Source organism: Hipposideros armiger, unplaced genomic scaffold (assembly GCF_001890085.2).
Source record: "Hipposideros armiger isolate ML-2016 unplaced genomic scaffold, ASM189008v1 scaffold_30, whole genome shotgun sequence".
Lineage (NCBI taxonomy): Eukaryota > Metazoa > Chordata > Mammalia > Chiroptera > Hipposideridae > Hipposideros > Hipposideros armiger.
The window spans coordinates 2,422,265-2,446,772 of NW_017731380.1; the positions used below are offsets into that span (position 1 = coordinate 2,422,265).

Here is a 24,508-nt window from a genome sequence, read left to right on the forward strand (position 1 = left end):
AATTTGAGTCCCAGAAAGGAAGGAGAGAGAAAATGGAGTAGAAGCATAATTTGAGTGATACTGGCCAAGAACTTTCCAAAAGTGACCAATGAAAACAAGCTACAGATTCAGGAGGTACAGTGATTTCTTAGCAGGGTTAAACCAAACCAAACCAAACAAAAACAACTGGGCATACCACTGTCAAACTGCTAAAAAGTAAAGACAAAATCTTGAAAGCTGCCATAAAGAGCAACAATTAGACTGACAGTGGACTTCTCAGTAGGAAGAATCAAAGCCAAAAAACAATAAAATTACATCTTAAATGAAAGGTAAGCTGCCATTCTAGATTTCTGTATTTGCAAAAATATCCTTCAAACATGAAGGCAGACAGTATAAAGATGTTTACAGAAAATCAAGAATTGAGGGAGTTTATAGTAGATCTGCACTTAAAGAAACACCAAAGGGATTTCTTCAGGCAAATGGAAGATTATCGCAGTTAGTAACACAGAAACGTAAGGAGAAATGAAGAGCAACAGAGTAAGTAAATGTGTTTAAATCTAAAGGAATACTGACCATGCACAATAGTAATAAAACAATAAAGGACGGGAGGTACATGAAGTTAAAATATTCTAAGATCCTAGCATTGTCTAGGAAGTGGTAAAAAGACAAATTTATTTTAGGTACTAAAAAATCAAGGTTGCATGTTGTAATTTTCAGGGTACCCACTACAGAAATACAAACGAAGAATATATAATTAATAACAAAAAATGGAATTTAAAAATGTTTAATAATTCAAAAAGAAGAAAAAAGGGGGGAAAAGGAACATAAAACAAGTAGGACAAATAGAAAACAAATAGTAAGATGGTATAATAGATATAAACTCCAATACATCAGTAATTACGTTCAGAATTAATGAAAATACTCCAGTTAAAAGACAAAGGTTATCAAACAGGATTTTTATTTTAAAAAAACTTACTTGCTGCTTATAAGATTTATAACCACTTTGGAAAAGTGTTTCGCAGTATCTGCTAAGCTAGACACATGTATATACTCTATGACCCAGCAATCCACTTCTTGAAATATACCCACAAGAAAGTATGCATATGTGAACCAGGATGTTTATAGTGCATTACTTGGCCACAAACTAGAAACTACCCAAATATTCATCAATAAAAGAATGAATAAATTCATGCAATTCTATGTATAGCAACAAGAAAGAACAAACTATGCCTACAACATGAATGAATTTCATAAAAATAATGTTTATCAAAAGAAACCAGACACAAAAGAGTACATACTGAATGATTTCATTACTATGAAGTTCAAAAACATGCAAAACTCATCTATGGCGTTACAAGTTAGGATAGTTATTACCTTTGGAGGGGAGTGGTTGGGTGATCAAAAGAGGTTCATGTTCTGTTTCTTCATCTGTCTGATAATGATATGGGTATGTTCATGTATGAAGATTCACCAAGCTGTGTATGTATGACTTGCACATTCCATAGTATATTTCAGTAAAAAGTTTACTTTTTAAAAATATACAAGTAAAATTATTAGAATTGGCAGCAAGGTCAATCTGGTTATATTTTAGGCTATAAGAAACTTAGCTTGATTCTAGAAGGAAAAGATGAATACACTGGTAAGGAAGTATTTGAAGATGCTGAAGAGATGATGAATTAAGCTATTGAAGGATGAAGAAGATATAGGATTCATTTAGCAAAGTGTTCCACATTCCTATTGTAGCCCAAGAGCTTTCTGAGGTGTTGGGGATCCAATGATTAATACTAGGCTCAGTCCCTATTTTCAGAGAGGTCACTGCCTACCGGGTAATGATACCAAGAATGATGATAGTCAATAAAAACTACATGTCTTGAGCACCTTCTTTGTATTGGGCACTATGCTGTGCATTTTTGTCGCTTCTTGCCTAATGTTCACAACAATCCAGTGAATTTTTGTTTTTATTTTCCTGAGGAAACACAGGAAATAAGTTGTCCAAGGTCTCACCACTAAGATAAAAAATTCTCGTCCGACCTCAAAGCCATATTCCTTCTGGTACTTTACCTAGCCATTGGATGGTGACCTAGAAGAGAAAGAATTGTGTGATGAAATTGCAAGTAGAAGTCAAAATAAATTCCAGTGGTGAGGTCTTGGAGAAGGTTATATGCGAGTATAATTTATAGCCAGATTTTCTTTTATTTACTATTTCATTAAGAGCATTTTCCAAAGGAAAGTGCTTGTTGCTAAAATATCCCATCTAACTACCTTTAAGCCACCATAATGGGAAAGTTCTATTGATAGATTCCTACCAGAGTTCAAGCCAAGGTAGTTACATGTGTAATGTCAATACTTATAAAACAGCAGGAAAGAGAATACCTGTACACAGAATAAATTGTACCTTGGGACACCTACCCTCATTGCTAATACAGCTTGGATGGTTTAACTACTAAGTGAAGCAAGCAGTATGAGGCTAGGGAAAAACTCACATCTCACACATCAGGATAATTTTAAGTAGCCCACTGTATTAATTAGGTTATTGTTCCATCTGCTATAACAGTGACCTGAATTAACAATGGCTTAACAAGATCAAAGTTTACTTTCGTTCTTGTTACAATCTGAATGTGATATCATGTGTAATGGTTAGCACTCTGGACTCTGAATGTGATATCATGGCTCCACCTAGGATCCTTCTGTCTTATTGCTGTGTTATTCTTAGGCTGTTTCCATTGTTTACAGGATTAAAGATGGAGAACTACATTCCACCCAGTGGGAAAGGGGAAATACGGTCCAGGGAGCACACTTCTTCCTTTTAAAGGCACAGTTTGCACATTTCACTTCTGCACACACTTCATTATCCAGAAGTTACCAGAAGACTGGGAAATAATCTATCTTGGTGGCCATGTACTCTATGCTATAGAAGAAGCCAAGGTCAAGTACTGGGGACAACTAATGGTCGATATTTTAATTATGAGCTTAGTAAAATCGAGGTTGCTGAATTCAGACTAATATAGCTGACTGTTAAGTTCTGATCTTTGTAGTGGGGCATTCTTCTACTTGTTTATATTAAAAGTGTAATACATGCAGAACTTTAAAATAAAATTAGGTAAGGGGGTGACTCATTTTCTGAATTTGCCCACACTTTCATTTGCAGTAAATCATTTTTGCTTTTCTGAAAAAAAAAAAATTAAAACTAGCTAAAATCTTAGTGATTTCCTCTATACAGACCTAAGAGAATATGGAACATTAATGCCTTATTGACCCTTTATTGACTGGAATTCAGTAAAATCCTCATAGCCTTTGTCCATTCTGGCCAGTGAAACCAAGCTCTTTTAGGCTTACTTTTACTTCTAATGCTAACTAATGAAATTCCAGAACCAACGCTTAAAAATGTATACCTTTATGTGGGCCGGCCGAGTGGCGCGATGGTTAAGAACTGGCTTGGGACGCCAGAGGGCCCCGGTTCGGATCCCACATATGAGGGCCAGTGACACTGCCCTCTACAGCTAAGATGCTGAACAACAGCTCAACCTGGAGCTGGGCTGCTGTGAGTCGCCGGTGACGGCGTAGGCTGCAGCCCCTGTGGCAGTGGGTTGCCATGGGCTACCGTGTGTAGCCAGCAGCCAGCGTGAGCGGCCAGCAGCCGCAGTGAGCGGCCGTCCAGAAGCCGGTGACTGATCTGCCTCGCCCGGGAAGAGCGCAATGATGGTGCCAACTTGGGCCAGTGAAGCAACGTCCTCCACAACTAGACTGAAGAACAAAAACAACAGCAACTTGTCTGTTCCCCTTCCCCAATTCCCCAGCACTGTTCCCATCCCCCCAATTCCCCAATAAAAATCTTAAAAAAAAAATGTATACCTTTATAATGAGCAACAACAACAAAAGAGCCCAAGGCAGAAACAAAGGAAATGCACCTTTACCCCACAACAGTAGAGGAAGAGAGATGGTTGCTTCAAAGAACTGTTTGTTGGGTTGTAGGAAAAGTCATGATGCATTTTTGCAACGAAAAAATACGTCATAACTTTTCCGGCAACCCAATAAATAGTTCAAAGAATGCTTTGATGAGATGTTAAATTCAGAGCATCAATCTATCTAGTTTTCCTGTGAAATATGAAAACTTGTCTAAATAAAAAAATAAACAAAACCCAATCGGTTCAATTTGCTGTGATCAGACTGATCACTGTTTGATCAAGAAAAATATATGTAACTTCTAGAAAAAGAAAGAAAACTTGTCTGAATATTCATAACTTAGCAACATGTTTTCTTCTGTGTTCTTAGAAGTATAATTCTAACAGAAAAATTTTGTTAAACTAAGACTTTTAGAATTTTCACTGCATACTGTGACGATAACCTTAAAGAGAGCTTGTAGGGCCAGCCGAGTGGCTCATTGGGTGAGAGTTGGCTTGGGAGTGCGAGCTCTGAGCACCAGGGCCTGGGGTTCGGATCCCACATGGGCCAGTGACACTGTGCCCTCTACAGCTAAGATGGTGAACAGCAGCTCAACCTGGAGCTGGGCTGCCATGAGTCTCCAGTGATGGCGTAGGCTGCAGCCCTTGTTGCAGCGGGCTGCCGTAAGCTACTGTGAGCTGCCAAGAGCTGCTGTGAGCTGCCGTCCAGTGGCCGGCGACCGATCTTCCTCTGCCGGGAAGAATGCAATGATAATACCAACGTGGGCCAGTGAAGTGACGTCCTCCACAACTAGACTGAAGAATAAAAGGATGGCAACTTGTCTGTTCCCCTTCCTTGATTCCCCAACGCTGTTCCCTCCTCCAATTCCCCAATAAAATCTTAAAAAAAAAAAAAAAGAGATTGTAATTCTTTCTGATTGTCCCTTGATAGTTTGTTGCCTTGGCAATATGCTATAATTTATTAATTTATTATTTATTTTTTCCTTTTTTTCTTTCTTTTTCCTTTTCTTAAAATATGGAACACTTCACAAATTTGCGTGTCATCCTTGTGCAGGAGCAATGCTAATCTTCTCTGTATTGTTCCAATTTCAGTATATGTGCTGCCGAAGCAAGTGTATAATCGTATAATTTATGACTGAATTCCTAAGCAACCCACAGACTTAGAACTTTACTCTGTAAAATCAGAATAGAATCATATGCACAGTTCTCTTTTCCCACATATGCAATGGAGAAAAATTAATTCCTATCACACTTGTCAATTTCTTGTTTTAATAAAGACTGAGAGCCTTGTTACTAAATTAACAAGGGTAATTACCTTTCTTTTCTTTCTGTGAAAATTTAACATTTAATATACGTATCTTTAGGAATTCACGAAATTCTTATTCTCAAGTTATTTAACAATGTTTCTCTTTTTCCATACAGACTGTCCTTCATCCACCTGGGTTCAGTTCCAAGACAGTTGTTACCTTTTTCTTCAAGAAACTATCAAAGTAGAAAGCATAGAGGATGTCAGAAGTCAGTGTACTAACCATGGTAAGGAACATATTCTTTTTGTTTTCTTGCCACAAATCAGTAAATAGTGTTCACCAATTTCTTTTAAAACAGTGGTTTCTGTCATATCTCCCTTTTACTTGGGTCCTTATAACAATTTTATTCTACAGTACACAAGCCACAGGAAGTGGAATTGCCTGTACATTAACTCTTGAGTTGGAAGACAGTTGTTAGACAACACTGTCCAAAGCAGAGTGACAGAATTTTAGCAACAGCAGTGTCTATTTACTCTGTGCCAGGCACTGTGTGCTTAAGCGCAGCATATATTTGAATTGGCTTTAATTATGATAACAAACCTATCAGGTAGTTTATTATTAGCTTCCTTTCATCAAGAGAAGAAATTTAGTTCAGTTATTCGTTCAGGTAATAATTGGCAGAGCCAGGATTCAAACCCAGGTCTGACTGACTTTCGGACCAGAGCTCTTAATTCCTCTGTTATTCTGCCCTGAATGTGCTGTTTCAGGCACGAGTGTGGGCAGAAGTCAGATCGCATGGGACCATGAAGTGAGACTGCGGTCAAGAAGGGTACATTAAAGAAAAATGAGAAAAAGGCTATTTGCTAGATGGTATGCTGTGTTCTCTGGGAAATACAGTTGTAACTTCATATTATGAAATATTTTAAATAAAAATGTTGCTTTTAAAACGGTGTGCTTGGGTAGTCTTTATGCATTTGGTCATTTGGCCCAAAGTGCATCCTTCTTGTTAAGCCTCTAATTGTTGTGATCCTTATCAGCTTAAAAATAAACTATGATGTGAACTAGCACCTTTTTCAACTGAAATATCTATGATGGGAAGATGAGTCTTTGATTCTCTAGTGCTTTTTATTACTGTTAGAGATCTAAAGATCTCTTGATCATTTTATTAAATTTTGTCTTAGGCATCTTCATCATTTCAACATTTAGAAATGTTCTTTACCTAAAAATCACAATTTCTGACAACCCACCAGTATAACATGTTGGAAGACTATCAAATTGTATTTGGGATACTTTAATTAAAATCATATTCACTTATTATAGGAGGACTAAATGTAAGCATAGGAGTTTTTAATCCTGTTAAGTGCATGTAGTACTCGATACATATTTATTGTTTCCTTCTGAAAAACTCTTACCTGCTAAATGGTGTTGAACATTGGCTCTTCGAAAACAAGACAAAATTTTCAATGTCAATTTTGTTTCATTTCAAGAGTATTGAATAATAGAAATTTTGCTGGTCTTACCAGATTTTTTAAATGGGATTTCCCATACAACTATTTTCTATCTCTTAAAAAAAAACCATTTATATTAGGTATACTTAGACATAAACACAGATTTCAATAAACAGAAATTATATTAGAGGCTGAGAGCCAGGAAGAGACATGTTCCGTACTCTATTAGCTTGTATGAACCATAAGGTGAAAGTTCATTGTCCAGCATTAATACTTACTTATCTTAAGCTGTTAATCAACTGCCTACTACTATATAGAAGCACAGTTAATACTTGTGACTGACTTCCTGTACAGCTCAGCTATAGTTAGCTGTATTTGCTATTTTTCTTTAGCAAACAAAGCAAAACAAAATTGAAAACACCCAGCAATTCTGTGGATGATTTCTGATTGCTTGTTTCAATGTCCATTAACTCTATTTTTTCAAGCAGGGTAGCCATTTAGGAGTTTTAAATTGCTATGTACCAATTTGCTTAAGCAATGTGTCTTGTGTCTAAAGAAAAATGTCTTTTTTTCTCCAGTTAAGATGTATAAATTTGGATTATCTTACTGGTATTTTAAATTTTTCTCATATATTTCTGAAAACTTCACCATTTATTTGATATTCCTCTTCATTTACTTCCACTCTGGAAATACCCATTTTATTGATGAATCAGAAAATTAGCTAAAATTAGTTTATAATACTGTTACTTATTTTTGGCTAGGATAGTATTTTGGTTTAAAACAATAGGTAAAAATTAATTCAGTGTTTGCTATGTATGCAGAAGAAAAAGCACAAGGAATACTAGAATATTTAGATTTAGATTTATAAAATCTTCACAGCTATACAAAATTGTATCTTAAACCTATCATGTGTAGAAAATAAGTGACTTGTTACCTTTTGGGCTGCAAAGAGCTGTATTTAGAAATATTTCCAGTGCTTTGTGGTAATTTACTTGATGTTACCTTTCCTTTTTCTTGATACTATTATTCATTTAGGAAAATAACTGTGAGAGGCTAACATTTTTCTTTATTTTGCAACATTTACTTTTAATTTATATATTATTATAATAGAAAAAATAAGTATTTTCAATCTTTCCTGTTTGCGATCTATGAGCAGTGTCACTAGCCATAAAAAGAATTAAAGACCCAAATTACATCTCAGCAGGTAGTGTCATTGGTAATACATTACAAAAAGAAATTTGCTTATGCATGTATATTCTTCAGCGTCTTATGCTGTCATTTGTTAAAAGAAATTGAAAGTGTATCTTATTTGCCTGACATAGTAATTTAAGTTTATACAGTATTTACTTAGATTACAATGTTAAAAATAATTTAAGTTCCACTAGCTGCTACAAGATCAGAGACAAGGATGAAAAACTCATTTCTGAACACTTAATGTCTAAACTATAACCTGGTTAAGTATTTCCCTTGAGGATTTTTCTAGTGTGGCATTTTGGTCACATTTCACAAGTAAGTACAAGTAAGCACTAGGGTAAAAGAGATTAAAAGTCTGTATGACATTTAACAGACAGGAGGCGACAGCAGCTGGAACCATCAGAGGTTTTTAAAATGGAGATAATGACTCAGAGAAGGAATCTTGCTGAATCCTGACTTTGGATTATTGAAAGTTATTATTACATATTTTAAAGGTCAGTCTTATTTTTTTCCTTTAAAGTTTCTTCCTTAATTACACAATTAATGCATGATCACTATAGAAAACTTAGAAAAACACATATGCACATATTTTAAAAATAAAACAAAATTACCCTAAATTGTACCACCCTAAGGAAATGCAGTGAGTTAACATTTCAGTAAGTATCCTTCTAGACTTTCCCCTCACCCCTAGGCAAATATATTTCAATATTTGCTTTAAACACACACACACACACACACACACACACACACACACACACACGGATATTAGGCAAACTATTCTGTAATCTGCATTTTCCCTTTAAAATGTCTTTCCATGGTAGTAAATATAGAATACGTATTTCCTAATAACTGTACATTATTCCACTATATAGACATGCCATAATTGATTTAATCGATCCTCTAATATTGGTTATCAAATTATTTCATCTTTCAGAGTCCTAAGCAATGTGATAAACATTAGCGAGTGTGCCTGTTTTGAGAAAAGCCAAAGGTTGCCTTATCATAATTGTTGGGTCAAAGAATATGTATGTTTTTAAGAGCTTTTGATACATTTTACCAAATTGTCTCCAAAAGACTGTACTAATTTTTACTCCAACTGACCACTTATGAGTTCCTATTTTTCGACACCCAAGACCAACACTGTTTAAAGTCTGATTTTCATTTCTCTACCAGTGATATATTTTTCACATATTTTTTATTACATATCCTTTTGCGAAGATGAATTGCGAAGATGAATCTTAGACTTTTCACAGTCTAAGAACACATTTTTTTTCTATTAGGGTGTATACCTTTTTATTTATAATAGAGCTTTAGTCTGCCTAGTTTGTGATTTTCTTCTTTAACAATATGGTATGTTTTTTGGGACATTTTTGTTCCTATAGTTTTCTTTTCTCTCTGTAGTTAAATTTCTTGGTTAAGGTTCTTTTAAAAGATGTAAAAGTAATAATCTAATACAGATTTTTCTTACCATATCAACATAATAAGAGCTCTTTCTCTTCCCCACTTAACTGTTAACTTATTACAAAAAAATGATTGATTTTAGAGTGATGTCAGATACAGCTTATTTAAGCCTCCTGTCATTCCGAACGTGGTCTCTGTGTCAGCAGCAGCAGCATTTCCTGGGAACTTGTTAGGAATGCACCTTCTCAGGCCCCCATCTCACTCCTCTGTATCAGAAACTGGGAGTGGTGCCCCTCACTGTTTGCACAAACCCAGGTGACTGATGCATACTCAGGTTGGAGAACCACACTGATCTAAGACATTGCAGGCACACATTTTATTGCACTTCACACATGTTGCATTTTTCCAAATGAAAGGTAAGACTCTCCACCAGCAAAAGGATTACAACTTGCTTTATGGGAATTTTGGCTTTATTGCAATCCTCGCTTTATTGCGGTGGTCTGGAACCAACCCAGCATTATCTCCACTCTGTGCCTGTGTTCTGAAGTTTTCAGGAAACTTTGTCGTCAGGATGACTTGGGAAGAACGAAATTCAATAGTAGGAAAGACTTCTTCCTCATCTCTCCATGTATTTTAATTCATTGTAGTACACAAAGCCTCCAAGATAACTTTAAAATACGTGTAGGATCAACAACTTCTTGGAAAATAATAGGAAAGTTGTTACTTTTGTAATTTGGGAGGCTGGAAACTCACATTTCTGAGGAATGTTCTTTTATATTCCTCATTTAGCTGAGTACAGCTGAAAGGATGTTATGTGTTATTTCTGTCTTTCCCAGGGTTTAGCTATACCATCCCCACCAGACTTCTGGTTGCTGTGAGCATAAGCTTTGAAGTCATCATTCATTGTTTTATCTTGCAAAAACATACAATATCACAAGAGAAACCAACTCCACTAGCATTTTCTCATAGGTATTGTCTAATTAAGACAGTGGAATGATTTTTTGATGTGTAAGAGAATCGTTGGGTTAAGAAACAAGGTTAAATACTCCTGGAAAAGTGAAGTTACTGCTAATATTTGTAGGGCACTATGTAGCTTATATAGGTTGTAAGGATGAAAAAAAGTTTTGTGAGACAAAATACACGTGCATGTGCCTGCTGCTCCTTGCTCTTGAACCAGGCGACACTCTCCCAGGAAAAATCAACTATCAAGAGCGAGGATCTCCTTGATCAGTCAGTTTCCTCAACCACGACTTAGTTCTAAGGATGATCAGAGGGACACGGGAAGGTACAGGGTTCAGGTGGCGGGCGCACGGAGGCCGGTCAAGTGAAACTGCTTGTTACTTAAACTTCACCAGGTTTTGGGACTGGCAACTTGCCCTCACATTTTGCAGCTCTCCTGGGGGTGTGGTCATAGCTACTCCTCCCTACATTTGTCAAATGAGGGCAGGAGGGGCCATGATTGCTAGAGGAGGCTGGTAGTGGGAAAAAGAAAAGCTGAGAGATGCATCAAGTGTGTTTAAATGCTAAAGCCTCCCCATGGTGTTTTGTCTCTCTATTGTTTATGATTATCAGCTGGAGGTGAATGAAATAGAGTATAAAATGATTCTGCTCAATTTATCATATCACATCGTTTTACTTTTCTCATAATTATATTCTCTTCAGAAAAGTGCATAATCTTCTCAAGCTGAATTTTTTAGAAATGTAGAAGTGTAATGTGTATTATTATAATGTATTTTATATACTTCAGGTGATTTTCACTGCTTCTGGGAACATGCTGACTTTTTTCCTTCCTAAAATAATTTCAGGAGCGGACATGATAAGCATACATAATGAAGAAGAAAATACTTTTATACTGGATACTTTGAAAAAGCAATGGAAAGGTCCAGATGATATCCTACTAGGCATGTTTTTTGACACGGATGGTAAGTGATACCTCGAGGGATATCACTTTTATTTCCTTAATATTAGTAAAATTGATTACTTTTTTTTAGATTCAATTCTCTAGTTCAAGTTGATGTTCCCTCTGGTCTCCACATGCTGTATTTTCAGTATGCACTCAGGACTTATACCACAGCTTTTGCCAGAGCACCTCAATGTGTTTCACATGTGCGAGCCAAAGTTGATTCTTTTATCAGGATTAAAATGTGGTTCTCAACTCAGTATTTTTATAATATGGTAGGGTTAGAAAAATCAGTATTAGTGTCAATGATTAATAGGATACGGATAGACTGAGCTATCAGGGTTATGTAGTGTACATGTATTTATTGTTACTGTAGAAAATAGAATGTACGTATATAATTATTTTCAAAATGAAATGACTAAGGTCACTATTAATAATTTAACTATATTCTTGGATACTTCCCTTAAAATGTTGTATTATTTTCTTTACAAATGAAATCTTCAGAACCTTCATGAACTGGTACCTTTGATTTTCCTGTACACAGGATATATTCCTCCTAATTTAAATCCTGCAACCGAAAGTTTAGACCAGACATACTTTAGTAGTAACTTCCCACCTTTAATCCTAGGCCCTTTTCTTTGGCTTTCTTTTATACTGTGATAATGTTGAAAATATTCTTAACTGACAGATGAGCGTTTCAAGTGGTTTGATAAGTCAAACATGACATTTGATAAGTGGGCAGACCAAGATGGTGAGGAAGATCTAGTTGACACCTGTGCCTTTCTGCACACCATCACTGGCGAATGGAAAAAGGGAAATTGTGAAGTTCCTTCTGTGCAAGGAACCCTTTGTAAAGCAGCTAGTAAGTATAATTGAAGACCTTTTCCCATTCTAAGAGGGGTGGGAAAGTAGGGCTGGTTTTAAACTAATTTTCTTTAAGTGTGCCTCAATACAGGGAAAACGACTTCAGAATATATTAGGATGGTTTGTTCCGAAGTCTCTTGGAAGTCAAACATGTAATTCTTTTACACTTCAGAGGTAGGGCTGGATCCAGTGAACCATGCATACTTTTATTCTATCTGCTTATTCTTAGAGCTTGTAAGAGGTCAAAATTTCTTCCGTTGTTCAAAGAAATTAGCATAGCTTCTTTGCATGTGATTTGATTGAACATTGGGGTGGGGGTGGGGTGCGAGGAGGATAATGTTTGATTCCAGAATTCTCAAGATTCCAGAATTCTAATGTTAGTTTACGAAGAAGTTGATTCTGTACAAGAACTAATATCTTTTGTATAAGCAAAGAAAAATTGTACTGTAGTTTATAATTTATTCTAGATTGAAATATAAGTTTTTTGACCCATCAGAGTGCTTTCTAGTGAAAATCATCCTGTCCCACCACATTTTGTTGTTATTATTAAACATTAGATAAAGTTTATTCTAAGTTTTAGAAAGAACTGTTTTCTCTTTAAAGACACTTAAAATTTCAAAATACGATTTTGGGATGCTTGAAACATGACACAGCCATTTCCTTACTTTGCATCCTTAGTATTCCCCGCTTCTACTTCAGCATGTAAACCAAAACTGTACATCTGCATCTGATTATTTCCTTTCTTTACATCTGGAATTAGATACATTTTTTTTTACTTGCTTCAGCAGAGTTCTTGACTAGTTTTATGGTGATTATATTCAATCTGTCATAGTTTCATGGTAGTAGCATTCTAGCATTCAAATTCTAGTATTTATGGGATTAAAAAAATTTTTTTTTATGTATGTGCCTCGGGGCACCATTGTAAAAACCAAGTTTTTCATTAAACTGTAACTCGGAAACATCAGAAATAGTGAGCAAATCCTTACTAATGAGGTAAAGACACAGTTGTATATTTTATTACTATGTTTTTCTACACTCTCCAACTAAAATCCTATTTCCCTTACCTCATGGTTGTCTTTTTCTTGAGTTCCCATATTCTTTTTCCATCCATCCAAGCTAATGCATTTTGTTAGACTGCTGCATCTTTTTTTAAATAACTAAGTTTAAAACATAACATAGGCAACTGACCAAGAAATAGAAATAAGGATATTAAGCTATTAAATGAATTTTAAGCTATTAAAGGTTCATTTTTTACTGTGAAAGTGTTTAAAGGAAATCTTAGAACAAAGCATACTTAAATATTAACTTTGATTTTTTGTTTTTGTTTTATATTATAGTCCCATATGAAAAGAAGTATTTATCAGGTAAGTAATGGTCTTATGTTAAAATTTTTCCTACAAGTAAAACTACATTAAGATCCTAGCATGTTAAAACACTACCTAAGACCCTTTAAAAAAATAATTTTAACCTAGAGCAACTTTTATAGGATGTAGAAAGGTCTCAGCTTAGAAATAAGACTTGACATTTTAAGTATGATTAACTGCAAGTTACATACAAAATGAACATTTTTTTAAAGCACCAAATTATATTTTCTCATTGAACTCCATTATGTGTTTTTGTGGGAAATGACTGCATCTTTTGTTGAAAAAAATTTCACCTACTTGTAATTGCAATTCATGAAGCCATCTGTCTTAAGGGCTTACTAAATGCATTTTTTTTAAAGTAAAAGGGAATAATATATTTACATGGTTCAAAAAGCAAAAGCATACAAGGCAAGCACTGAAAAGTCCGTCTCCCATTTTGCCCCCATTCTACCTTTACCTTTACTGGGCACCATTTCCGCAAACTGAGATATATGACTTATTTTGCCCCCTTTATTCACTAATATGATTTAGATAGCTCTCCATATCATTACCTATAGATTGATCTTCCTTCTTTTTTACAATTATGCACTTTTCCATTCAATGGATATACATGGTTCTTTAACCAACTCCTGACTACTGTTGGGCTCTTTCCAAATTTTTGCTATTATAAACAATGCTGCAATGAATCAGTCACCTTGTACAAATACATGTTTATCTGAATGACCTGAAATGTAATTGCTAAATTGAAAGCGAATATATAACTTTGATTGATACTATATTGTTTCAGAGTTGTACCATTTAGCATTCCCAGAAGCAACGTATGAGCACCTGCTATGAAAGTTGGATTTTTGCCAATTGGATAGTTTTTAATCTCCATATTTTGAGGTATAAATAACATAGGGTAAAATGCACGAGTCTTAAATGTACAGCTTATGTATATACCTGTGTAACTACCACTCAAATAAAGATATAGAACATTTCTATCATACCATCATACGTCTCCTCATGGCCCATCCCAATAAATGTCTATCTTGCCCCTTTACCCCACAGGTAACCACCCTTTATGCTTCACTATATGTTGAGTTGCTTTTCATGAACTTCACATAAATGTAACTCTAGTTTTTTTCACTCAGGGATTTTTTTAACCCATGTTGTGCATATATATTTTTTCAATTATTGCATAGTGTTTTATAAGTATACCAGCTTGTCTATTCTATTATTTGGATTATTTCTAGTTTGGCACTAATATGATAGAGCTGCCTATGAACATTCTCATGTTTCTTTGGACCAGTGTTCTCATTTTCCTTGAGTATATTCCAAAGAGAATAGCAGGGTCATAGGATACTACTGTTATTAGAAACCATCAAATAATTTTTCAAAATGGTTCCTTCTGCTGGTGTTTTCAGTTCCATTTGCTCTGTCTGTATCCATCCCAGGATGGTACTGTCAGTCTGTTTAATTTTTGCCATTCAGATCGGTGTGTAGTGATCTTAATTTTTTTTTCATTTCCCTGATGAATAATGAGCACCTTTATGTTTATCAGCCATTTGGATATCTTCTTTTGTGAAATGCCTGTTCAAGTCTTTTGCCCTTTTTATTTTTTTCATTTTCTTATTCATTGGTAGCTTGTTTTAAAAAATTCTGGATACAAGTCATTTGTCACCATGTGTACATAAATATTTTCTCTCAGTTTGGGGCTTGCCATGATGTAACTATGATGGGAGAAGAGAAAAGGAGTGCTTAATGAGAGTTCTTGCATATTTTTCACTCTTCTGTAAGAGGAAATATAATTAAAAAAAAAATCAAATAAAGCACAACTTCACACCCAGTAGGTTGGCTATCTAAAAAACAGAAAAGAACAATTTTTGACAAGGATGTGGAGAAATTGGAAGCACCATTGGTGGGAATGTAAATTGGTACATTCATTATGGAAAAAGTATGGTAGCCCCTCAAAAAATTAAAAAGAGTTACCATATGATCCAGCAACTCCACTCCTAGGTATATACCCCAAAGTGAAAGGAATGATCAAAGAGATATCTGTATGCCCATTTTCACAGCAGCAGTATTTATAATAGCCAAAAGATAGAACCAACCCAAATGTCTATCAATGGATGGATAAGCAAAATATAGTATATATACTATCATGGGACATTGTTCAGCCTTAAAAAGGCAATTCTGACACATGGCTACAACATGCATGAACCTGGAGGACATTAAGCTAAGTCACAAAATAAGCCACTCACAAAAGGACAACTATTGTATGATTCCAATTACATGAGGTACCTGGAGTAGTCGGCAACATAGAGACAGAAAGTAGAATGGTGGCTGCCAGGGCCTGGCGGTGGGGGCAGGGGGTTATTAATATAGTTTTAGGTTTGTAAGAGTTCTATGGATGAATGGTGATAACACAGCACAGTGTGAATGTACTTAATGTTACTTAACTGTACACTTAAAAATGGTTAACACAGTAAATTTTGTTATGTGTATTTTACCATGATTATTTTTTTAATCAAGAAAAGCAGTGTAAGCATGTTACTTAGAAGCATGAAAGCAAACAGGAGTAATCTTAAGGAACAGAAATTAGTGGGGAAGGGGGAACATAGTATTTTTCATCGCATATCTTGTAGAACCATTAATTTTACGCTATGTACATGTATACTTAGGGAAAAGATGTATGCAAATTGAAACCTGTGTAGAAAAATCAGATAGGTCTATGATAGGTCTGAAAACCATGCCAGGAATAGTTGAAAGATTTGGCAACATTTTGTCTTTAGACTCCAGCTATCTTTGAATTCACTAAAAGGTATCTCATAAATACGTGTAACTACTACTATATAACACGCTTTCTTCTATTAGACATCGAAGACAAAGCAGTGAATAGAAAAAGCCTCTGCTTTCAAGCTTGTATCTTAGTGGGAAGGGTAAATATATGGTATGTCAGATGGTGACTGTACTGTAGGAAAAAAGCAGGATGAATGAGTACAGGAAAGGGGTGGGGGGAGGATTTATTTACTTTTAGTAGGGTGGCCAGGGAAGGCCACATTTGAGCAGAATGAAGATCTAAAGGAAATGAAGGATGTTTGAAAGCCTGTCATAAGGTTTAGTCTAACTTCATGGAGTAACAGTACCAGAATTGAAGCAACCAGGTGACAGAGTTGAATGGCAACCTCAGTAACAGGGAGTTCCCTTTCATACAAGTGTAGGCTAGAAGACCCCCTTGGGAGCAAACGCGACTGCACTCAGCTATACATGGTGTGGTAACCACACAAGATAGGGGAAGTTAGTCCAAGCTGGATTCAACGAAGGTTTACTGGACATGATCATGAGTTAAATCTCAAAAGGCAAGTAGATATTAATATTAGGCAGGAAGGAGGAAAGATTATCCAAGAGGATGGATCAGAATAAACCTAGGTGAATGTTTGATTTTTTTTTCCTGCCACTTACTAAAGGACTTGGGCAAGTCATTTAAACCCTGTGCCTCAGTTTCTTCATATATAAAAAGGTTAAAAACCTGAGGGTTGTATGTACACAGTAGGCACTCAAATTGGCCTGTAATAATGAGTGCAACAAAGTTTTCTATCATTTTTAAAAGTTTGAGCCTCAGACAATCAGTGTTAGAACTACAGTATGGTGGCAGGAAGAGGACTGGTCAAACTTGGAAAAAGACCTAATGTGTCGTCTTCAATGATTAGTGAATGTAAAGCTAGGATAATTCTGGATTGCATGACTCGGCAGTGGCTATTGGTGTTATCAATTAAGGAAACTCAGGGTAGAACGGACTTGGGAGTACAGTGAGATGCATCAGCTACACACTCATATTTTCATAAAAGGCTTAAATGATTTAGATCAACCAAGCAGTTTTGAGTACACATAGATGATTAGGAGTGAGCAGTTTGAAAAATAAAAGGGAAAGGAGATAGCAATAGTAATTGTTAGGGAAACCAGGTGAGAACGTCTCAAGGCTGAGTGGCTAATATTCCAGCTGCAGTAGATACAAGAATTAAATGATGTACATTTCTGCACTTAGTCATATAGAGATCATTGGTGACCTTAGATTGAGATGATTATATGGATTTGAGAAATGAGAAGGGAGGTTTCCTCAACTTCCTTTTATTAGGCTAAGGAAGATTTCGTTTCTAGCTGAAAGCTGTTTTTGCTCTTTTTAGTTTAAATTAGTATTAGATAATAGTAATGATTTACTCAGTAAAGTGGGCAGGGGATTTCTCCTGTGAGAATCCATTTTCTAATGTAGAACTATCCTTTATTCGATAGAAAACCTATATATTGTTTTAATACACCATTTATTAGTTGCCTCGACTGCCATTCTTCCACATTTTAGTAGCATGCAGCTCGGCCACACGTCACTTGCAGATGTCAAAACACAAGGAGCACATATGCTGACTCTGCCCCACCAGGCTGGATGCTGTCCAGTTCTTAGGTTACTAGGTATTTTATTAAGGTGTGTGATTATGTCTATGAACCACTGTCTCAATTACTGTACTCTTGTAGGCTAATTTTTTTTCTTTCTGAGCTATGATCTTCACTATTTAGACAGTATTGATGATGAATATTGTACATTAATAGATTGTGTTCATTAAAATCAGTTTGTTCACATTGGTAGAGTGCTACACTACAAATGGGCTGTTAAGTTTAATAGAACAATTACTGAAAGAATCCCATTTGAACTCAGTTTACAGAATTCTTGGCGTAACATTTTTCACATAAATGTCTCATAACACACCCACACACCTTAATAAATTGTGATCAGTACAAAATTTTTATTTTAGGTTGAAGAGAATTCAGCTGTGGCTATTTTTCCACTTCTATAAAGAAGACCGTCAATATTTAAAAAATATCAATAGCTTTCCCTCACCTTAATAAATAACTTTTGGCCAGGTGTTTTGCTAAGCTTTAAATTTTCCAAGTCTCACTTTAACAAGCACCAGCAGAAAGCAGCATTATGAGTATATTCAAATAATTACAATGCAAAAAAAATACACCTGTAGAGAAAATAATTCTGGGATTTTTTTCCATATACTTTAACTACTAAAGACAAACACCTTCCTCAAAGCACTGTCCTACTAACTCCTAAACCGAGTAATTTTCCTTGATTGAATTCTTACAGAAAGATTACAAGGGTTTTGAATCGCCAAGAACAGTAACGCTGTACATATTATTTCAGGAATACAAAAATATATAGTTATTTGAATAAATTTAAAAGAAAAAAAGATTTTTTTAGGATCTGAAGAGTGGAGAATTGTAAAATTTACTTGAAATTTTAAAGTATGGCGTTCATGCTAAGAAATATAAATCTTGATAGTAATAAATGTATGTTTTCCTCATCAGTGTGGGCAATTCTCAAAATAGGTAAATGTTTACATGAAGAAACTATATTTGTGTCCCCCAAAGTGCCATACTAGAAACTTGTGTATCCCGATTTCCCATTTTTTTTTTGTCTTTTCCTTTTCAGATAACCACATTTTAATATCAACTTTGGTGATTGCTAGCACAGTAATTTTGACAGTTCTGGGAGCAATTGTTTGGTTCCTGTACAAAAGAAATTTGGATTCTGGTTTCACCACAGTTTTTTCAGCTGCATCCCGATCACCTTATAATGATGACTGTGTTTTGGTAGTTGCTGAAGAAAATGAACATGCTGGTCAGTTTGACTGAAGTTTTGGAAATCTCGGATTAAGACATCAAATATACTGACAGATTCCTGTGCAAGATTTTAATATATAACTTGACAATGAAAATTAGAATTATGGTAAATTTCCTTATTTCAGTATCATTCCTTCTCATGTAATAAAAAATTATCTTTGCGTTCATTATAAAAACAGTTTTTGAAAAGGATGATCTTAGATGTTAGTGGTTTTAACCACATCCCCAAATGTTACCTTTCACTTGAATGAGGGAGAAAGCTTAAAGCCCAAGCAGATAAAAATAAAAACCCAGTCTACCTGTCTTACTTGCTCTATCTTCCCTCACATTTAGTTGAACCACCTTATAGTTGGGGGGCGGAAATTTCTACCTACCACATAGTTTTAACAATCACTAGGTATTTAGCAATTTATTAGTAAACATGATACAAGGAATAAACCTGACTTTTAAATAGATTCTATACATTTAGATATTACTTATACTAGTTACTCTGGCAGACAATTCCTGTAATGTTTTTATCTTCCTTTATGATTTAGAGGTAGAAATTTTACAGATTTTAGCACCTCGTATTCCATATAATTCACATAACTTCACAAATTTGATTACTTTTGGGAACACCATTTTGGACAACAAACAGTTATTTAGCACTGACCACAAATGGTTAGAATTTTAATAAAAAATTATACATTTTTTGAAAAAAAAACTACAGCCATGCCAGGAAGTTGGGAAGGCTGACAATAGGGTAATAGTTTTATAACAGTGCCCCTTTAAAGATTTTTCTCCTGTCACCATACCTATTCCTATATGAGGTATCTCATGCTCCCCAAGCACTAATAACTTTTATCATTCAATGACATAAAAACTATGCAAGCAAAAACTGCAGAAAAACACTTGTGTTCTATTGTAGTGATGATCCTCAAAGTTTTCAGTACATTTATTGTATAATTGAAGACAAAGGTGAAAATAATCATTTGGGGGTAAAAAATGAAAATGGAAGAAAGCTGCAACAAGTTACTTTCTTTAGCCTTTACAGTTTAAAAACAGTATTAGAAAAGCTAAAGACTGTATCGAATTCACATAAAATTACTGAGAAACTTCAAAGCTCTGGAAAGTAACTCCCTCTGCCTAACCCATATCCCATCAATGGTCTTATGGAGAATACTTCTCTTACCTGGAAGTACACTATCTCTCAAGTTAACCGAAGGCAAAAAGTCCCAGCTTGTGTCATGTTACCCTTGGCCACCCGAATCAAAAAAAAATCCCTCCTCATAATTAATGGCACTACTCTTAATAAGACATAAATAACTACAAAGTGATGACAGAAGTCTATACAGTGTGGCTATCTGGTACTAAAAAAAACCAAAAACGTCACATCAGCTATATTATACAATTATGCGCTTAAGGGCTTCAAATTTCTAGACTTTTATGTAGTGGTGATTTAGATGTCTACTTTTATTATTGATAGGCTATTAATAGTGGCACTAATAGTGAATATTAGACTGGAATTCCTTCTTGCTTTTCCTATTCAAATTCTACCAGTCCTTTAAGAACTAAGGATGATCTATTGGGTTGTCGGGAAAGTCATGACACATTTTTGCACTGAAAAACATAGAAAAATACATCATGACTTTCTCAACGACCCAATATCTTCCTCAAAATTGTCCAATACAATAGCCACTAGCCACATATGGCTATTTAAATAAAATAAAATATAACTTAAAGTTCAATTCCTCGATTTTATTAGCCACATTTCAGGTGCTCAAAATCACATGCAGTTAATAGCTACCATATTGGGCAATGCAAAGTATACAATATTCCCATTTTCACAGAAAGTTTTACTGACCACTGCTGCTCTAGAATCCCCCCTTCCATGCAACTCACATACAACTGATTTTCTTTTGTTCATTTTGATAACTTTTACCTAATGGCAGCTGTTGCAAAATGGCTCTTAAAAACTGATAATTTTCATGTCTGATTTCATTTTTCAAGCAAGTCCTAGAGGCCCCTGGTAATGAAGTGCTAAACCTTTATGTATCGGAACATCTGTAAACAGGCCCTTGTATCTATTCGGTGGTCAACAAATGGCAGGATCATTCAAGTCTGTATTTTTAATATTAACAAATAACATGCATACTTCTTTACATTCAGAATGTATAATTTGCTTTCTTTAACATCTTGGTTCTAGCTAAAAATGACTGTATAAATTCTTATGTGTGGCAGATATCTAGAGAATAACATTCCTTTTAAATAACACTTTCCTAGGAATTTGCATTCTTTGTAGTGAGTAGTGTATGGTCTCTATTTTTGTTCAAAGTTTAAAAGTGATAACCAATGAAAAGACTTCTTATTCCCTCTAATTCCTCTAATTCATATTTACAGAATATCAAGCTAATACAATATTGAAACACTAAGTGGTGCTAAGGAACTACAAGAATATTATAAAGCTCAAGACACCATCTCTGTCATTTAGCATTTAATATAAAAAACTATTAAAAAATTGTGTATACACCAATAGAATGTTTTCTACCATTTAATTAAAACTTTTAGGTAAGTTTTGTGGGTTAAAGCAGAAGGCAATTTTCATGCTGAGGTCTATTAAAATTATAAATGTTTTAAATTCAAAGCATCCCTAAGAATCCATAGAATAGATACTTAAACTGACATCCTTAAAATTTTGTCTTTTTGCTTTCAATAAAACAATGCAAAGATAACAGGTAAAAGTTGAGCAAATGTTTTAGAAACATTTCTATTTTTCTAGGGAATCAAATATGAAATTTTAATAAAATTCTTGCCTTTAAGGTTTGAAGTCTACTTTGAGCACCAGTTTAAAAGGAAACATCTCAAACTATAAAGTAAATCAATCAGTATACACTTTATTTCGAGCCAAGGTTTTACAATAAGACCAACAAACTAAGGGCAAACTGTTGAGTCATATTTGAGAAATTACATGGTTTATACTTAGGTTCTGAAAAAGAAATGTGTTGCCCATGGCATAAAACTTTATTTAACTTGAGACCACCCGAAGGTGTTTTTAAGTGTATTCTAAGGATGTTGAAGAGAAAATATACTGTTTTAGAAGTATACACAACTCATGATCACAGTGTAGATCTATTCATAGTGGATAGGTACTGTTCACCTGTTTTCCAAAGGTAGTGAAAAATAGTAAGTCACCAAATAAATGCTCAGAATTAGCAAGGTACAGTTAAAAATGACCCGGATTCAAACAGGTTATTTATAGCATATTTATAAAGTGACAACACTTAAAAAACATACTGAAAACCAGTGTTTTAAATTTTGAATGTGGGATTTAAAAATATTCCATTAACTTGAGATTGCAGAAACTTTGTCTTTTTTTTTTTTTTTTTTTACCAAATAGCGTTTGACAATTCTGATATAATTTATAGCTGTAATATTCCTAAAAGGAATATGTACATACCATGGCCTATCAAATATAATCTCCACTTTTTTCAAATCAATACAAAAATTTATCCATCATTTATACATTTTATATTTATATACTTTTTTAAAAGTTAGATTTTATTGCTAAGTGAATTTAGAATTCAAATTAAATTTGGAGACTTAATATGCTCTTCATAACTTACTCCCCATTTTTTTAAACACCGGAAGCAAATGATTATGAGAATGAGACTGCAACTTAAGGCATTTTAAAAAGAAAAATAAAAAGGTGTCATTTAGCATTTTATTTTGAAAGAATATTTTTGTCTTTTTTCACTAACAGGAGACTAAAACACGAACCTTTTTCATAAATATGACTACAGTAATCAGAACACAAAAAAAGGGTTGTCGGCATTGTTTAGATATTTAAAACAAGGGTTAACACTTTCCCACTCACCTAAAAGAAAAATACTTTTGATTACCAGTTTATAAACATCAGTTGCTGGCCATGTTAAAAGGTCCAGCAAGTAGAATTTGAATTCAGCAATACTTGAGAATGAATATATATATATATTATATATACATGCATACATGTATATACATATATATATTCATTTTATAGATAATGTATTCAATAGGCATTCCCCACAAAATTAATTCATACTTAATAGCCAGCTTTAATAAACACTTGTTCACAGATCATCCATTTGTCTTATGTGCAGTTAGGCAATATCAAATGTTCTGTTATGCTCTCCATCTTCTTCAGAATCATCCTCTGAAGCTGTTGAAAGAACACAGGATGATCAAGAATGATTTTCAGGGGGACAAGAATGAAAGTATAAACATGAAGCCAGCACAGCAATGACTTGTAAAATAAAATCCCAATTTAGTATACTGTTTGGTCAAATGACAGGTTATGACAGGGCTAGGGTGGCTTGACTGTGGGTGATGCCCATCCACAAGACCCCCACCCACCCCACATCGTTTTATGTTAGTTTTTATAAAAATGGAAGTGTTTAAAAATGTGGTTCAAGAATGTCTTCTAAAAAGTTTCTGAGATCAATTTGTGTTCATAGTAGCTAATGATATATACACTAGAGAAAAAGTGAACTTAAGGCAAATGCTCTCACACACCTGAGTAAAATCTGGCTTATTACCGCTACATGTTTGATGCATCCATGAGAATGAAAAAAGATGTACATAGAATAACATGTTATGGGCGTTCTTGCAAATTAATTCAAAGCTATGTCTATACAACGCCAAGAAAAAGCTCTGTTTGGTAAAAAAAAAGCTTTATATAGACACAGCCTATGTTGAAATAACTGGATTTAGTAAAAACCTTTCGTTGAGATTATTCCTATGCCTCCACATTGTCAGAAACATCACTTTTCCAACATTTCTGAACTCAATTAAGAGTCATTAGTGGATCTACTTTTTAATATAAAACATCCTGAAATATCTTTAGGAAGGACATAGTAAGTACAAAACTTCATATTCTGTAAATTGCTCTGCATGTTGAGGAAAACGGAAGTTCACTAAAATAAACATCTAACCAGCATTTCCCCTATTATCAAGGGCAGAAAAGTTAAACATATAACTCTTCTTGTGTTAATAACAAATTTAAAAGCACCCAGCAAACAGAATCAAGAAAATTTGATGCTACACGTATAAATGAAACTTTACTTTCCATATTTCAGTGTACTTGTTTACCTTGCAAAAATCTTAAATTCATAAATAATATCAAACATATACTTAGCTCATGAATAAATTCTATGGTATGCTATTATTATGGAGAAGTATTCAAAATAAAAAATAAAATAGCTTTGCAGAGAACTTAATGTTTTCTATTTGATTTACTCTACAGAAGAAAATTCTGTCAGAACCATTTTTCAGAATATATTAATACTCTGGTACTTGGGAGTTAACTTGTAGCACCTATGTCTTTCACTATCAGCTGAGCCTGGGTGTATTTCACCTGCATCATTTTCCTGTCTTGCACAGGTTGGGTGTAGGCAATGCTAATGTTTAGGAAACTAAATTTTAAATGAGAATGTTTCAAAAAACAAAACAAGCTAGGAAAAATGTGCACTGAAACCAATTACTATAATCATATCTGACAAATGATAAAGTGAACTGGCATCTTAAGATGCTT

At 34.5% G+C, this 24,508-nt stretch overlaps 2 protein-coding genes across 9 annotated transcripts in view; one reads left to right on the plus strand and one right to left on the minus strand.

The window, feature by feature from the left end:
• LOC109379858 (CD302 antigen) overlaps positions 1-21,213 on the plus strand; it is a 123,291-nt gene extending 102,078 nt beyond the window's left edge. For both annotated transcript variants that reach the window (XM_019636832.1, XM_019636831.1), the window contains 5 exons: positions 5,304-5,414; positions 10,977-11,093; positions 11,760-11,933; positions 13,273-13,299; positions 18,770-21,213. In XM_019636832.1, coding sequence (XP_019492377.1) covers positions 5,304-5,414; positions 10,977-11,093; positions 11,760-11,933; positions 13,273-13,299; positions 18,770-18,972 — 632 coding nt within the window. In that variant the 3' untranslated portion in view covers positions 18,973-21,213. The remainder of the gene's footprint in view (positions 1-5,303; positions 5,415-10,976; positions 11,094-11,759; positions 11,934-13,272; positions 13,300-18,769) is intronic.
• A 600-nt stretch (positions 21,214-21,813) lies between these two features.
• The window catches only part of MARCHF7 (membrane associated ring-CH-type finger 7), a 53,659-nt gene continuing 50,964 nt past the window's right edge, over positions 21,814-24,508 (minus strand). For 4 of the 7 annotated variants that reach the window (XR_002123290.1, XM_019636839.1, XM_019636836.1 and 1 more), the window contains one exon: positions 21,814-23,137. Coding sequence is in view for 6 of the 7 variants with exons in the window: in XM_019636839.1 (XP_019492384.1) it covers positions 23,069-23,137 (69 nt within the window). In the remaining variant the exon portion in view is untranslated. The remainder of the gene's footprint in view (positions 23,138-24,508) is intronic. The other 3 variants (XM_019636837.1, XM_019636835.1, XM_019636838.1) reach the window with 1 other exon arrangement.